Source organism: Esox lucius, chromosome 22 (genome assembly GCF_011004845.1).
Source record: "Esox lucius isolate fEsoLuc1 chromosome 22, fEsoLuc1.pri, whole genome shotgun sequence".
Taxonomy (NCBI): domain Eukaryota; kingdom Metazoa; phylum Chordata; class Actinopteri; order Esociformes; family Esocidae; genus Esox; species Esox lucius.
Window position 1 is genome coordinate 1,134,717 of NC_047590.1, and position 15,284 is coordinate 1,150,000.

General features: G+C 42.9%; 2 protein-coding genes across 3 annotated transcripts; both read right to left on the minus strand.

Annotated features, from left to right (window-relative positions):
• Positions 1 to 1,168: 1,168 nt before the first annotated feature.
• Positions 1,169 to 4,405, minus strand: pou4f1 (POU class 4 homeobox 1). The gene is made up of 2 exons (XM_010886800.3): positions 3,946 to 4,405; positions 1,169 to 3,479 (listed from the first exon to the last, which is right to left on the minus strand). Exons 1-2 carry the CDS (start codon positions 4,066 to 4,068, stop codon positions 2,499 to 2,501), a joined length of 1,104 nt encoding a protein of 367 aa, XP_010885102.1. The 5' UTR covers positions 4,069 to 4,405; the 3' UTR covers positions 1,169 to 2,498.
• Positions 4,406 to 6,619: 2,214 nt separating this feature from the next.
• Positions 6,620 to 13,223, minus strand: obi1 (ORC ubiquitin ligase 1). 2 transcript variants are annotated; one of them, XM_034289539.1, is made up of 7 exons: positions 12,991 to 13,223; positions 12,316 to 12,451; positions 11,879 to 11,970; positions 11,255 to 11,476; positions 10,959 to 11,047; positions 8,144 to 8,504; positions 6,620 to 8,014 (listed from the first exon to the last, which is right to left on the minus strand). In XM_034289539.1, exons 1-7 carry the CDS (start codon positions 13,060 to 13,062, stop codon positions 6,722 to 6,724), a joined length of 2,265 nt encoding a protein of 754 aa, XP_034145430.1. In that variant the 5' UTR covers positions 13,063 to 13,223; the 3' UTR covers positions 6,620 to 6,721. The 2 variants fall into 2 exon arrangements, with proteins under 2 accessions (XP_034145430.1, XP_019897671.3); XM_020042112.3 differs by having other exon boundaries at positions 6,620 to 8,504.
• Positions 13,224 to 15,284: the final 2,061 nt, after the last annotated feature.

Below are 15,284 nucleotides of genomic sequence, written 5' to 3' on the forward strand. Positions count from 1 at the left end.
TAGAGCAATGTGACAACATTACACTAAAATAAAGTACTCTAAAATAAAATAGAATACACTACGCTTAACTACAATGCCTACTGTGTACATTGGACCAAAAGTATGGCATGTTCTATAGAACATTCATTTATTACTAGTTATTTAGCAGAAGCTCCTAGCCAAAGCAACTTACATTCGTGAGTGAACACATTTTGTTACAGGTGCCTGCGGGAATCGAATCTATAACCCTGGCGTTGCAGTTGGTGCTGTACCAACTGTCCTACAACTGACCACGTTAATCACGTTACTAATGTGCACAACACGACTACACTAGACACTAAAGCACGTGAGAAAGCTGGCGGAAAGAGTGAACCATGTTTTGCTGCTGGTATAGTAGTGTCAGAAGCCCCCATGATGATAATGATAGCTATTATTAATGACCATGATTGCGGAGTGGGGTGAGGAGGAGGAGGGGGGGGACCAGGAAACATCGAATATTTTAGAGTTATTAAGTTGTGACCCAACTTTTGACTAGGGCTAAAACTGACACGCAGAATTGTTCAGATCTGACTCATAATAAATATAGTCAGATCTGAACAAATAAATATAATTGTTCAGATCTGACTCTGTCAAAATATAGTACGCACACATATGTTGAGTGTAAACATTTACAGGACAATTATTCCAGTCTAATTGTGTTAGTGAAGCCCAAACTTCAAACCGACGAGCAGTTTGGGCTAGCATGCCAAACCTATACTACGTCTGTTTCCCGATCAGTCTGAATAACTGGAATGCGTAGTTCACTTTATGAACAACCAAGTTGCGATATCGATTCAGACAGGTGACACAGCAACAAGTACCTATATTTACTAGATCTGAAAAATGATATTTAAATCAATTGGAAATTGTTTTACTCTTATTAATCCTTATTAGAAAAGAACGACAGCTAAACAATTTCAATAACATGAAAACAAACTGTGTGTCTGAGTGTAGTGAGTGGGACTGTGATATAATATATCAGAAATAATAACAACAATATGACAATTATAATAATTGTTCAAATATTATACCTAATAATAATCACAATAATACAATAAGAATAGTTATCCAATAAACAAATAATAACTATATTTAGGACTAAGCATCTTAATAAATACACAATCAACAACAGGAGTGATGTATCGTTCTTTCGTTCATTTATTTAGAAGATTTGATGGGACACACCTCCCTGTTGGATTTGTCTTACAAGATGACAATACCACTGAAAAAAAGACAACGACAGAGGTGATGAGAAGGAAGTATACGTCAAACGTCAGTGACGGGGGGGGGGGGCATAGTGGGACGTATCTTGATGCACGTGAGGCTGTAGCTGTTTGTAAACATACTTGTGCACAAAGTCAAAAATTACACAAACTTAGTTTTTGAACAATAAACACGACAAACAACGTTGTGTCTTAATGTGAGTGAAAAACAGGCAATTAACAGTGACTTCTTTCACCACCGCCCACAGTTCTACCAGTAGATCATCTATGTAGTGTTTGTATCCAATGCATAGGATGTTTGCAGGGCAAACTCAGGCACACAACATAAAACGTGTTATTTTGTCTTTGTGATAATTATTTTTGTCCCCCAGAATGTATTAGCCAAGAAATACGTCTGAACCATGCGAGTTAAATTTTGGATTTTGACGTCTTTCGTTGTGACTGGAAGCCAATAGCAAAATACTGTTGTTTTAGTGTTTTAGTGGGAAAGTGATGTTTGTAATATATATATATATATATATATATTTATATACACAAAATCATTTGGGCATAATAACCAATTTAAACAACCTAAATAACTGCCTAAATCTTAGTGCAAAGGTAAAATAAATATGTGATAAATCATTAACAGCCCATACGTTTGTATAAAGAAGCGAGGGGACTTTCTTGAATTATTCTATCATGCAGGCCTCTGCAGTATTGTGTTTTCTTTATTATGAAATTGGAAACATTATTTTAAACAGAGTTTAAACAGAGCCCCCAAAAGTTATTACAAATAAATATATAAATAAATAGGCCTACATTAATAAATAAATGCTTAAAATCTTATAAATAAATAAACTGGATAAAATAGTCTAGTGATAAACAGTGAGGTAATTCGTAAATGGCTATATAGGCTATTTCAAATTAATATAAGAAGAAAATAACTCGTTAAAGCAAATTACCTCTTTTTCGCAACGTTTTTAAAAAGGCAATGTTGATATCGGTAGGCTATAGGTACTATCTCCTCTCAGAACCACTGAACGAGATTCGTCTGAATTGTCAGATATTTGCATACTTCACATTCACCAATAACGTGAAAATAAAATGGAAGAGAGATATGAAGCTTCATAAAATTCGCGTATCTAACCGTCATAAATTTGCACCCACGTTTTAAAACCGTTGGTGACAAAAGAAGACCACGAAAATGTCTTTTTATGTGTTCCTTGGTCCCCAAAATCAGTCACTCAACATTTGTCGTTTTTAACCTATCAAATGTCAGTGGGCAGCGGAGAATTTCAACCGTTTTTGTTTTTGTCTTTGGTTGCAAAACCAAACCCGCACCACGTTCTTTTTTAGGTCTAACTTTTCAGCGATCGCGGCTATCTTCTCCGACGATGGGCGAGGTTGTACGGCGAAGTAAGCCTCCAAAGACCTCTTCTCAGGCGCCGCTATTGATGTTCTCTTTCGTTTCTTTTCCCCTCCACTATAAATGTCTGGTTTGTTAAGTTTTTCTCTCTGCGCACCCTCGGCCTCCTCGAGCCACGCCTGAAGGATAGGCTTGAGCGCAATCATGTTGTTATGGGACAGAGTCAACGATTCAAACCGGCAAATGGTGCTTTGACTTAGCGAGCCCACGCCGGGTATCTTAAGGTTAGCCAGTGCACCGCCTACGTCCGCCTGGGTCACCCCTAACTTGATCCGCCTCTGCTTGAAGCGCTCAGCGAACGCTTCAAGTTCCCTGGGGTCCGTGTCCGAGTCATTGATAGAGGGAAGCCCGTTGTTATTGAGTCCTGGTCCGCCCTGGCCGCCTCCGTGGTGGCCAGGTAAAAGAGCGTGGTGGGTGAGCGGGGAATTCATGTTCATGGCAGCCTGGTGCGAGAGGTGGCTCAAGCCGTGCATGTGTGAGTGCGGATGGGGGTGGGAAGAGGTCGAAATGAGCCCGCCGCCGCCACCAGCTCCTCCACCGCCCCCAGACCCGTCGTGGCTGGACAGGAGAGTTAAAGACGGAGAGTTGAGGTGATCCATGAGGTCCGGGGGTTCCATGTTTGGGTGATGATGGTGGTGGTGGTGGTGGTGGTGATGGGCCAGTGGCACCGTGGAGTTGGAGGTACATGGCACGCTGTTCATGGTGTGGTAGGTGGCGTCCGGCTTGAACGGGTGCGTCTTGCCCTGGGATACTGCAATGTCCACGGCAGCCAGAGCTTCGGCGCGGGCCAGGAGCGTCTCATCGAGGCTGGCGAATATGTTGCTCTGCAGCTGCGAGGAGAGACAGGCGGAGTGAGGGGGGCATTGTAGGGGGAGAGATGAAAATTGAAACAAGGGATGGAAATAAAGCAATGGGAAAAAAACGAGAAATAAAAGGCACAGATGAATAAGTGGAAATGTCAGCTGGTGACTTCTGACAACAGGTAACACAGAAAGAATATTCCTTTAAAAATACTATAAGTCATAAAAATGTATACAAAAAAATATGAAGTCGCAAGCTTTGTGTGCAGCGTGGCTTTCAAAAAGATCACAGGCGTTTGGGGTGATTGCGGTGGAAATGTATGAAAAAAACATTAAGGCTGAGCGCGCGGCTGACTATGGCAGAATGTGCCTCGGAGCGCTGCTTCTTTATTATCGCGCTCGCGCTGTTACAGTGACACTTCCAACATGCCGCCAATACATAGATAGAGTAAAGACAGAAAAGTGAGACTCGAAGAAAAGTTTGGGTTTCATTTACCTGTGGAGCTTGCAGACATGCTCTCCTTATTGCTTCCGAGCTGGAATGCAGAGTGGTGTACTTGTGTTCAGGTAAACTCGGATGCATTGCGAAGTGTGGCTGTTTGCTATTCATTGACATCATCTTTGCAGAGCTTCTTTTAAATTGCTTTAAGCGCAACAAGAAGAATAGGGTCTAAAATAGAGCCGATGGAAAGAAGACAGTATTCATAGACAGGGTTCCTTCCTGTTGCTTTGCTCTGTATAATGATGCAATACTTGACGGTGTTGAGTACAGCCGGATCAGCCTTGAGCACGAAGATCACACAGTCAGAGATGCCTGCAGTCTCCCGGACGCACTCATCTGTCTGCTGTTCCCACTGGCTGCTGAGGGGATGAGAGAAGGGCTCTTACACCTGAGCGCCTCAGATCTCGTCAAGCGAAGCTCGGCTTCTCTCGCGAGACATGGTGCACGAACAGCGCTGTGCAGCCTGCTCGCCTGTCTGTCAGATAATAAGCGAACAGCTTCAAGCAGCAGCGGTTTAACTGGAGTGGAGTGAAGCTCGACCAGGCGCGGTGCGTGCGTGCCTTTTTTTTTATGTCTCGCTCAGCCTAAGCACCACTCCTGCCACGAGCCGGACAAACACAGGATTCCGTAAATCTGTAGTTTGCGCGTGGACATTTGTTCCATTTGGAATGCCTTATATTTTCGTTACGCAGTTGTTCATAACAAATGACAGCCGTTTAAAACAATTCACGCATTATTTTTGCAGATTGGTTTAATTTATAAGGCCAATAAAATATATGAACAAAAACGGTTCCACATTAATAATTTCAGAATACACTTATACGCTCGACCACACACCTAATTTTGAGTCAAACTGTAAATGTGAACATCAAATTTAATCCGTGGTTATAAGCAAGAGTGATCTATATTAATTATGCACATATTTTTATAATGTGTTGAAGCATTTGCCCAAATGGCCAAATCAAGATTGTACTGGAGAGTCCAAAAACATCATGTAAATACTAAATCGATGGCCTACAAGAGCAGAAATACAGTAGTTTTTTAATTAGAGGAAGGTTATTATCAGATAACAAACCAACACAGCACTGGACTGGAGCAGGGTAATATCTAGGGACTTATTCCCTCGGGATTACAACTCTCATAAACAGAGAAGCGTGTATTCAGTATGTACTCGGCCACAGAACCTAAATATTTCAGTAGTAGAAAAAGTGTGAGAAAAAATGAAGAGGATGCCAAAGTTCCTATAGGCCTAATTACGCACGCACTGAATTTACGAATATCATAAAAAAAATATCCATTCAGAAATATGTCCAGGCGTTTTATACCAACAAAATATTTTCACGCGCTTCTATTCAAGCTAAAAATTAAAATCTAATTTTTTTTTTAGTGACCGTGCGTCTTTGAAGTAACCGACTATTTCGTTGCAGTACAGAATTTGGGCCTAAATAGACATCATAACCGCAGGAGAATAGGGTAATCGGAAACGTCATGAAATTATTTCAATACAGTAGACGGTTTTGCACTACTTTTAAATAGGACTCGGGAAAAGAAAAAAAAAATTGTGCTACATGTAGAAATAGGGTGCTATTTCAGTCACTGAGAATAGGCATTTAGCTCATGTAATTCACCCCACCCCCTCCCCGCCCCAGTCATTACACCCCGTCATTACCCGCCAGATGAGCGCTAAACAAATTGATTTAATATCCGCACCGTAACCTTGTACACAAATTAATTAATCCCAATGAATTAACACTTCATTTATTCAAAGGACTCGAGCAACGGTTGAGCCCAATTAAATTTTCATACCGTGATTAGAGGTATGTGAACATGAAAACCGTTACATTTGCATAATAGATAAGGGGTCTCGTGCCACACTGATTGCAATTGGAAGGCAAAGCAGTATGGCGCGTGGGCCTGTTTAGTATTTATTTTCATTTAACTCTTTTACCTGGTAAATTGACTGAAAACAAATACAGACTGCGTGAGCTAAAGGGGGCGGGGATGAAACATGCAGTTGAAAACTGATTTGGTGCCCACGATGGTTACCTAAGGTTACAGTCTGAAAAGTTCCTGGATGGGGGCAATATGGACATTTATATCTCTGAATTGCCGATGACCATATACTGGCGCTGCACTCCTGCCTACAGATATGCAAAATAAATGGTTATCATCTTAATAGTTGCCTTTTATAAGCACTTCAAAGATTACTCCCTCATAGTAATAAGTGATAGCTTTATTACTCCTATAGGAATGTTATTTCATCACTACAAGTAATACTGTTTTATAGTTGCATAGGTCTACAAGGCAAACATTTTTATTCTCTAAAAATGTAAAATTTTTAAAATAACTGGATTGCATTACAACATAAGTATCCACGTATGAATGTTTTTATTAGCAACATTTGACAACTCTCAATTTAAGGCCAATATCAGTGCATTGAGTTAGGTCTCCCACAGCTCGGTCACCTCAAGATGTAGGACACTACTCCTGACCAGGGCTTGAGGAACTCTGTTCAAAACAAGTGCAACCAAACATTGAATCCAATGTCAGAAAGCACAACAGACAGAAGGACAGAATGTGACAAACCAATTAAACATTTGCACATTACGTTGGTCTAAAACCAGCCAGTGTTAGAAACGGCCTACATAGCAAGACGGAGGCAATAAGAGGTTGTCAAAAGGACCTTTATAGACACGGGCGTGACACACATTCAAAGGTCGTTTGTGGTGCATTTGGATGATCTGCATTTGGATGATGGTCTCCTCTACAGTTACATGAACTTGGACTGTTTGGAGGGACTGCTGTTGTTAAACGGACTGTGAGACTTCCGTTTCGCTGCCTGACAACTCGCCACACTCGTCCCTTCCCCTCCTACGGGCCCCCCCGCAAGGCAGCCGACAGAAACGTCGTCATCCTCATCGGCACAACTGCCAAACCGTCTTCCATGTCTGAACTTGCCCTCTGAAAAAGGGTCAAACAGAAGGTCAAAGGACAGTTCATCGCTCTGAGAGGATGCGTCTGGCTCTGCAGGGAGGAGGAGCCTCTGGGAGACACTAGAGGAGGAGTCTGGCCCCGTGGGGAGGAGGAGCCTCTGGGAGACACTAGAGGAGGAGTCTGGCCCCGTGGGGAGGAGGAGCCTCTGGGAGACACTAGAGGAGGAGTCTGGCCCCGCGGGGAGGAGGAGCCTCTGGGAGACATTAGAGGAGGCATCTGGCCCCGCGGGGAGGAGGAGCCCCTGGGAGACACTAGAGGAGGCATCTGGCCGTGCAGAGAGGAGGACCCACTGGGAGGCACTAGAAGAGGCGTCTGGCCCCGTGGGGAGGAGGAGCCCCTGGGAGACACTAGAGTCTCTCCCAGCCACGGACCCAGAGATGACCGCTGCTGCCTGGCTCTGAGAGACCGGGAGAGCAGTGGAACCGGTCCCTGTCAACCTGCGTGCTGAGTCTATATCCTCATTCACACCCACCACCCCCTCCGAGTCCGCGTCCAGGAGAACAGGGCAGCCCTCCACTTCAGGCACCAGGGGCACATCCAGTCGGGGTTGAAGAGTCAAGCCCGGGGAGTCACCAGACCTCAGGGAGGTGACAGACACCGGGGATCCTGAAGAAGAGGAGAGGTGGGAGTCCGCCGAGCCGAAGCGGCTGAGAATGTCCGCACCTTCCAGCATCATGGAGTCCAGTTCTGAGATCTTATCCCGATAAGCCGCATCCATGGAGGCTTCGCTGGACATGGGGTGCATCTCCTCAGCCGCATGGTCAGCCGTGTGGGATCCTGTGGTCAGGACGGGTTCACCGGGGCCCAGCGAAGAGCTGAGCTGCTGCACCCCACTCTGACCGGGTAACGTTACACAGGTCAAATCAGAAGGCTCCTGGCTCTGCCAGGCCGCTCCCCAGAACCCCATGTCATTGGAGGATGTTCTGGCCTCACCTATGCTGCAGGGGAATGTGGCTGAGAGGCTGGAGCGTTTGGGATCTGCAGCAGGAACGCTAGCGCTGGGTGATCCACAGTCCTCAAAGCTGAGCCTCCTCAGATAGGCCAGAGCCTTCCTGCCAGGCTTCCTGTCCTCAGATCCGGCAGGGCTCATCAGACTGAGGGAGCGGAAAGCAGAGGAGGGGGTGGAGGGAGCGATGACACCAACACCACCCATTTCCACTGAGTCTGTCACCGTCACACCTAAACCAACGCGGTGATCCCGGAAGGAGGCATCGAGCTCCGTGGCCAGGAGGTACCGGTGGTGAGCAGACAGTGTTTTGGTCTCTCCTTCTAGGTTGCTGGTACAGACGGGAGCATTCTCCATGTCACCCAGACACCTCCTCAAGGCACTAATCCGCAGCACCTTGGTCCCGGCCTCCTCCTTCCCAGAGGAGGTGCACTCTGGACCGGCATTGGCGTGGCCCTGGGGTTCCTGCCTCAGAGGTCCATCCACCCCTCCCCGGGCCTCCAGTTCCTCTATGTACTGGTCGCTGCGCTCTAGGGCTTTGTTCAGACGGTCCACGTCCCTTTGATACTGTTGGATCTTGGCCTCCAGGGCTGCTACCGTGCAGCGCCCAAATCTGAGGAACAGGTCAGAAAGAAAATGTTAAAAATGCCATTTAATTTTGGTGTAAAAGAATATATAATCCACAATAAAACAATGGTATTTGATCCAAGAGCAAAACATTTCAAAGGTAATATTTATTTTGAGTAAGTGGCTATTTAATATAGAACATTCAATAAGAACTCCTTAAGTTAAATCTAGAGTGGGTATACTGTTCCTCAACAAGGCATCCGTCCTCCACTAGTCCACCCATGTAAAAATTACCATCCCAGCTATCCTTCACTGTGGGAACGTAGTCCAGTGGACTTGCTGCTTAAAAGGTCCAGAATATATTCAAAGTAGCACCTCTAAGCAGTTCTCATCAGCACCTCATTCAACACCCATCAGTGACCTTTGAACTTTGGTCAACCGGCCCTCACTACACTCACGAGGAATAGTCACAGCAGTACAACAACTTATTCACTAGCCCCTTCTAGGTAAATGCCCCTCTACCTCAGCTAACTACCTCAACAACCGCTACTGCCTACAGGAACCTACGCTCAGGCAGATGTAGAACAGGCAGATGTAGAACAGGCAGATGTAATAACAGTGGTCACATCTAAAGACTAAACATCCAGTCCATCACCATAGAAAACTGGAAGGAATGGGGAAAGGACTCTAGAGCTTGTTTCAACACAGCCCACTCAAACATCAAACAAGCGGCTAACTGATCAATGCCCCCACTTAGCCTGGAGCTGTATGTCTCAGTCTCTGAAATTTGATGTTTATCACAACTGATTGTCTTGGGCCAGGTTTTCATTGAAAATTAGAATTGGTTCCCAGACATACCGGGCTAAATAACGGTTAAATCAAGTTAAAGATGACCACACAAGCTAAACACCTACTTGAACTGCTGACACATACAAAAAGCAGAACATATTTTAACCCTACGGTGAATATAAAAAGGAGAAAAATTTAAAATAAAACCTTACAATAACCTGGTTGCATAAGTGTGCACACCCTCTTATAACTGGGGATGCGGCTGTGTTCAGAATTAAGCAATCACATTCAAACTCATGTAAATAGAAGTCATTACACACCTGCCATCATTTAAAGTGACTGATTAATCACAAATAAAGTTTAGCTGTTCTAGTAGGATTTTCCTGACATTTTCTTTGTTGCATCTCAGAGCAAAAGCCATGGTCTGCAGTGAGCTTCCAAAGTATCAGAGAGATCTCATGCTTGAAAGATATCAGTCAGGAGAAGGGTACAAAATAATTTCCAAAGCATTAGATACACCATGGAACACTGAAGACAGACATCAAGTGGAGAAAATATGTCACAACAGAGACCAAAAACTGGACGTCCCTCCAAAATTGATGAAAAGATGAGAATAAAACTTGTCAGGGAGGCTTCCAAGAGGCCTAATTTCTGGCAAGTACTGGCTGTGTGGTACATGTGACAACAATCTCTGTATTCTTCATATGCATGGGCTATGGGGTAGGGTGGCAAGACGGAAGCCTTTTCTTACAAAGAAAAACATCCAAAGAACACCATACCCACAGTGAAGCATGGTGGTGGCAGCATCATGCTTTGGGGTTGTTTTTCTTCAGCTGGAACCGGGGCCTTAGTAAGGGTGGAGGGAATTATGAACAGTTCCAAATACCAGGTAATTTTGGCACAGAACCTTCAGGCGTCCGTTAGAAAGCTGAAGATGAGGAGGAAGTTTGCCTTTCAGCACAACAACGACCCAGTGCATACATCCAAATCCATAAAAGCATGGCTTCACCAGAGGAAGAACACCATTTTGGAATGGCCCAGCCAGAGCCCAGACCTGAATCCAATTGAACATCTGTGAGTTTTTCCTAGCCACTGAAATTCAACACTACTGTTTGTTTGCTCCTTGGGGTTTAAGGCCAGGTGTTTCTGTAAAAGCACTTTGTGACAACTGCTGTTGTAAAAAGGGCTTTATAAATACATTTGATTGATCTGAAGAGGGCTGAGCACAGGAGATGTCCTCGCAACCTGACAGATTTGGAGTGCTTTTGCAAAGAAGAGTGGGCAAATATTGCCATGTCAAGATGTGACATGTTAATTAGACTCCTACCCAAAAAGACTGAGTGCTGTAATAAAATCAAAAGGTACTTCAAAAAAGTATTAGTTTAAGGGTGTGCCCACTTGTAAAAAACTCACAGTAACCTGGTTGCATTTTTCCCCCTCAAAGATTTGTTTGTTTTTCAATTGAATTGTTCAAGTTATAGGTCACATGGAAAAGGTTCTGACATTATTTTTATTCGTCTCTTTCTTTTACATCACAAGAACCTGGCATTTTAACAGGGGAGTGTAGTTTGTATATCCACTGTATATCTATGTAGAATCAAAAATAAATAAATAGATTAAGCATAATCTTTACCAAATCATTTCAAAAGGTGTGTTAGGGGTCACAGTGTCACAGTTAAACTGCTAATAAAAAGCTAATAAAGACACATACTTCTGTGGGGATCTGCTGGCAACCTCTGCTTTCAATCTCATGTTCTCCTGGACCAGATCAATGTTCTGAGAACGCAACATCTTGTTAGCCTGGAGGAGAGGAACATCAGTCTTTATTTTATACATTATACATAACGTTTGTAGTTATGGAAAACCTATCCAGTGGTATCACGATGTTAAGGGTTATATTATTTTGGGTTTAATGGCCAGGTGGTAATTACAGAATTTACTGAAGGAGGTGCCCTTCATCTCCATCATCTCTGCAAGGTGTGTGTTTGTGAGGGTATTCATAAACACCTCTTTCAGCTTGTCCACATCCAGTTTGATTTTGTTGTAGCGATCAGTGGCAGCCCTCATCTTTTTGCTCCATTGTTCCAGTATCGAGGGGTCAGTGCTTCGCTCGTCTCGCTGACTGGCTGTTATGGTACAAGTGTTTAATACCGTCTTCAACTGGGGATCCAGAGTCTGGTTCCTGGTCCTGAGGTCTTCGTTCTCTTTGAGGAGGCCTTCTATTTCATCCTGAATAATCACAAGATGTACAATGTAGGACTACAATTAGATCCGTTCTGTGAACGACCAATACTTCCAATGTCTAAAACAGTCTTTTATTAAAAAGAAAAACATACTTTCCAAGTGTTTCTAGATAACCTCCACAACTACAGCTGCTTGCAAGTCATGAACTCCACTTAAAAAAAAAGCAGCCATGCTTTACATTGAGAATATTCATAAAACTAATTTGGACAGAAGAAACGAACGTCACAAAAACATTAGTACAAACAGTTTTTGGTGTCTTAATATCCAAAAAGGATGTACCTTTCAGTTTACCGAGCAACACTACTAGTCAATATGACACAACTAGAGGGGAAAACACATAGGATTTGAATCAGACTACAGGTTAAACATGTTGCGTATTAAACTCACCTCGTACTCCCTCAAAAGAAGCTCTCCTCTGGTCTTTCTGAGTCGTTTCTTCACAGAATGACTTTCGTTCGACTCATTTTCATTTGTCCCTCCTAAAAATCACAACCCCAGCAAACACACAGCTCAATTTTAAAGAAAAGCATTAATGAAACAGTTGCTAGTGTGTGCTTTATGTAACCTGGCCTAGTTCACTGACATTTGTCATTACTGGGACTCCATATTAAACACTAAAGAACAAGCAAAAGCGTAAAATTAGAAAAACGCCTTAAGAGTAGTCCTATTGTCCTTTAAATTTAAATATGCTGATACACATCTAGGTCAGACAACCAGCTCACACGTATTTATGGCGCTTCGCCGTGTCAAGTGGATCACATGAGCCCGGCTCGAGATGGCTAACTATGTTTACAACTTTTGCCTTGATAGGCTTTCACTCATACCTATTATTTCTCTGCACGGTTTGTCTGCAGTGATGGGGACTCGGCATGTCGGGCACTGGCCAGCGTTCTTCAGCCAAATATCCATGCAGCAAGAGCAGAACACGTGGTTGTTGGTACAGATGACAGGTTGTCGGACCTGCAGATAGCAATGGGTTAAAATGTACTTCGCCGATAGATTGCACTGCCATTATCTACGCACGTCAGATTCTGACCAGTATTGTGAGACTTGTAGGTAGAAATTAGTTCATATTATTATATTTAGCATTGCAGGCCCTTGCTATTAGTCAATCCAACAAGATTTGAGTTTAGCCAGCTAACAATACGTCATATCGTAGGAGGCATGTGCTAACAATAAATAACTGTAGGCAGGCGCCAACAATAAGAAACGGTCGATTTAATCTGTCAACACAGAGGAAAATATAAGAATTTACAAGCAGGTTAAAAATCGAACTACATTATATGTAAAACAGGTTTACATTTACTATGCTTCAGAGCGAATATTAACCAACTAAATACGGTAGTAAGTGGCTAATCAACAGCTAACATTTGTTGAAGCTAGCTAGCTGCGGCTATCAAGCTAGTAGCACAGTACTGAACTGTCGGCATGAATGATTTGTTGCATTGGCAAAATGCCTTCTTCCAAAACGGAATGCACATCAAAATAAATAGTTGTACCTTTCCAAGGCATATCTGGCACGATATGGGCAACGTTAGAGAAAGAGTAACGTTTTGAAAGTTGTTTGCCATTTTTTTCACTAAAGAAGCGTCCTTAGCTACCAAAAGTATTACTGCCTGGGAAGATAAAAGCACCGCCTTCAAGACGATCTAACTACGGAGAGCAAATGTAATCAAATCGACTTCGCGTTTCAGTGCCCGACAAGAAAACATTACAGCTCCCTTGACAGCAGAGACAGCACCGGTGGCTACTACACTCAAAACGAACAATTCCTGATTTACAATAGTTAGTACGTGACAACAATGTTTTCATGAAAACGGGTGAAATTACGTAGTTAAATGGCACTTTCTGACAAGTACGGAAGTAAAAAAAGGATTGATATAACCCCAAGATTTCATTGGATAATTGTTATATGAGTTGCCTACTGGCCAAATATGCTTTTTGCCGGACCGCGTAAGCGGAGCCGGCTGAAGAGCGAATGTCTCTTACTGAGTGACTCAAGGCCGTAGCCGTGGAGTAAACATTTGGGGGAGACCAAATCAGTGGTTCTTTTGTCGGAACAACACCAACATGGCAATATCAGATTGGTCATCAATATTTGCTCCCTTTTTCACTCACCTCCATGTCACCTGCTCTCCTGGCCCTGTTGGCATCCTCATACCCTCTCTCTCCCTCTCTTTCTTTACTCTGAATGCACCAGTGAACATGAAATAAATATCAGTAAACAAGTTTCTTGTCATGATGTTCAGGAATGGATTACTAACCATTTCTGGTCTGAATGCCAATAATTATTATATAAATAAACATCTTCATCACTTGTACTACTGCATACTTATAATCTGACTGGCACTCATTTTCTCACTGCTCTCAACTTTTCTGAGGCTGATGAGTGTCACTGCCACCATTCCTGTTGTTCATGATGACACTCACTGTGAATGAAAGCGGACTAATAAAACTGCTTGCACTTTAATCAAACAAACACTAATAATTCGATTTATCTTAAGCAAATACAGCTATACAGTATACTAAACTAATATGCAATCACTGAAAACGACTACTGTCTGCACAAATAACACATGCAGCGCAACATAAATGATTGACACTTAACTCAGACTTCATGTGGGCTTTCTGACATTTCTAAATCATTAACGTAAGACATTAATGTTAGTTGAATACGCACATGAGCACCACTGTAATGGTTGATTGATTAGCACTCGCACATTTTGATTGATTGATTAGCACCTGTGCCCCCCCCCAATAAATATTGTAATTACGGCCTTGGATTGACTGACTGGCTGGCTAAAACCTCCAGTGAATACATTATAGTAAGCCTGAAATAAAACAGTTTGCCGTTATAGTGCAACTGTTTCTGGTGGATTTTCGAAGTACACATCCGTGCATGCATTTTGGGTCAAGATATACAAACACATTTGCTGACCACAATATAGGCAACAGTAGTTACGTTACAGTGAGCCTTAACTAAAACTGTATACGGTTATATTGCGACTGTTTTTGGCATGGAAAAGTTAATCTTCAGTCTCGCTAGCAATTGCTCAATTCTTATGATTATTCCTAAGAGGTTAGTAGATACCAGTAAGCGTATTACTGGCTAATAAGCTGTTCAAACGGCCAGTGGCTAAAGCTAACAGTTCATAGACACTATTTGTGGTGGAGGTAAACTTAGTAAGAAACGTTAATCAGTTTATCACAATGCTGAATAGTGTTTAGCAACTGGTGAAATGCTTAATGCCGTGGCGTTATGGTTAAAGACAGTACCTGTCACATGGAAGGCTCAAGTTCGAATCTATTGTGAACAGCAACATTTATTTATTTTATTTCTACGACTCTCTCATCGTTTCACTTGATGAAAAACTTAGTTATCGTCACCTTTCTTGTTAGTTTTTGTATCAATGTCATTCACGAATGAAAGAAAAAAGTATGTTCATATGCCATGAAATGAAATAGCTTTTGGCAATTGCTCAATCCCTATGACTATTCCAGTAAGTTAGTAGATACTGGTAAACGCCTATTACTGGCTAATACACTGTGCACACAGCCAGGGGCAAAAGCTAACAGTTCATAGACACTATTTGTGGTGGAGGTAAACTTAATAAGAAACGTTAATCAGTTTAACTGTATCAATATCATTCACGAATGGCCAATTAGCTGTTAAAACGGTCAGTGGCAAAAGAAGATTTGTTCATAGACACAAGAGGCTACACTGACACCCGCAGAGCTCTGTGGTGTAGTGGTTAGTGACACTGCCTTTCACGTGGGCAACCCGGTTTGAATC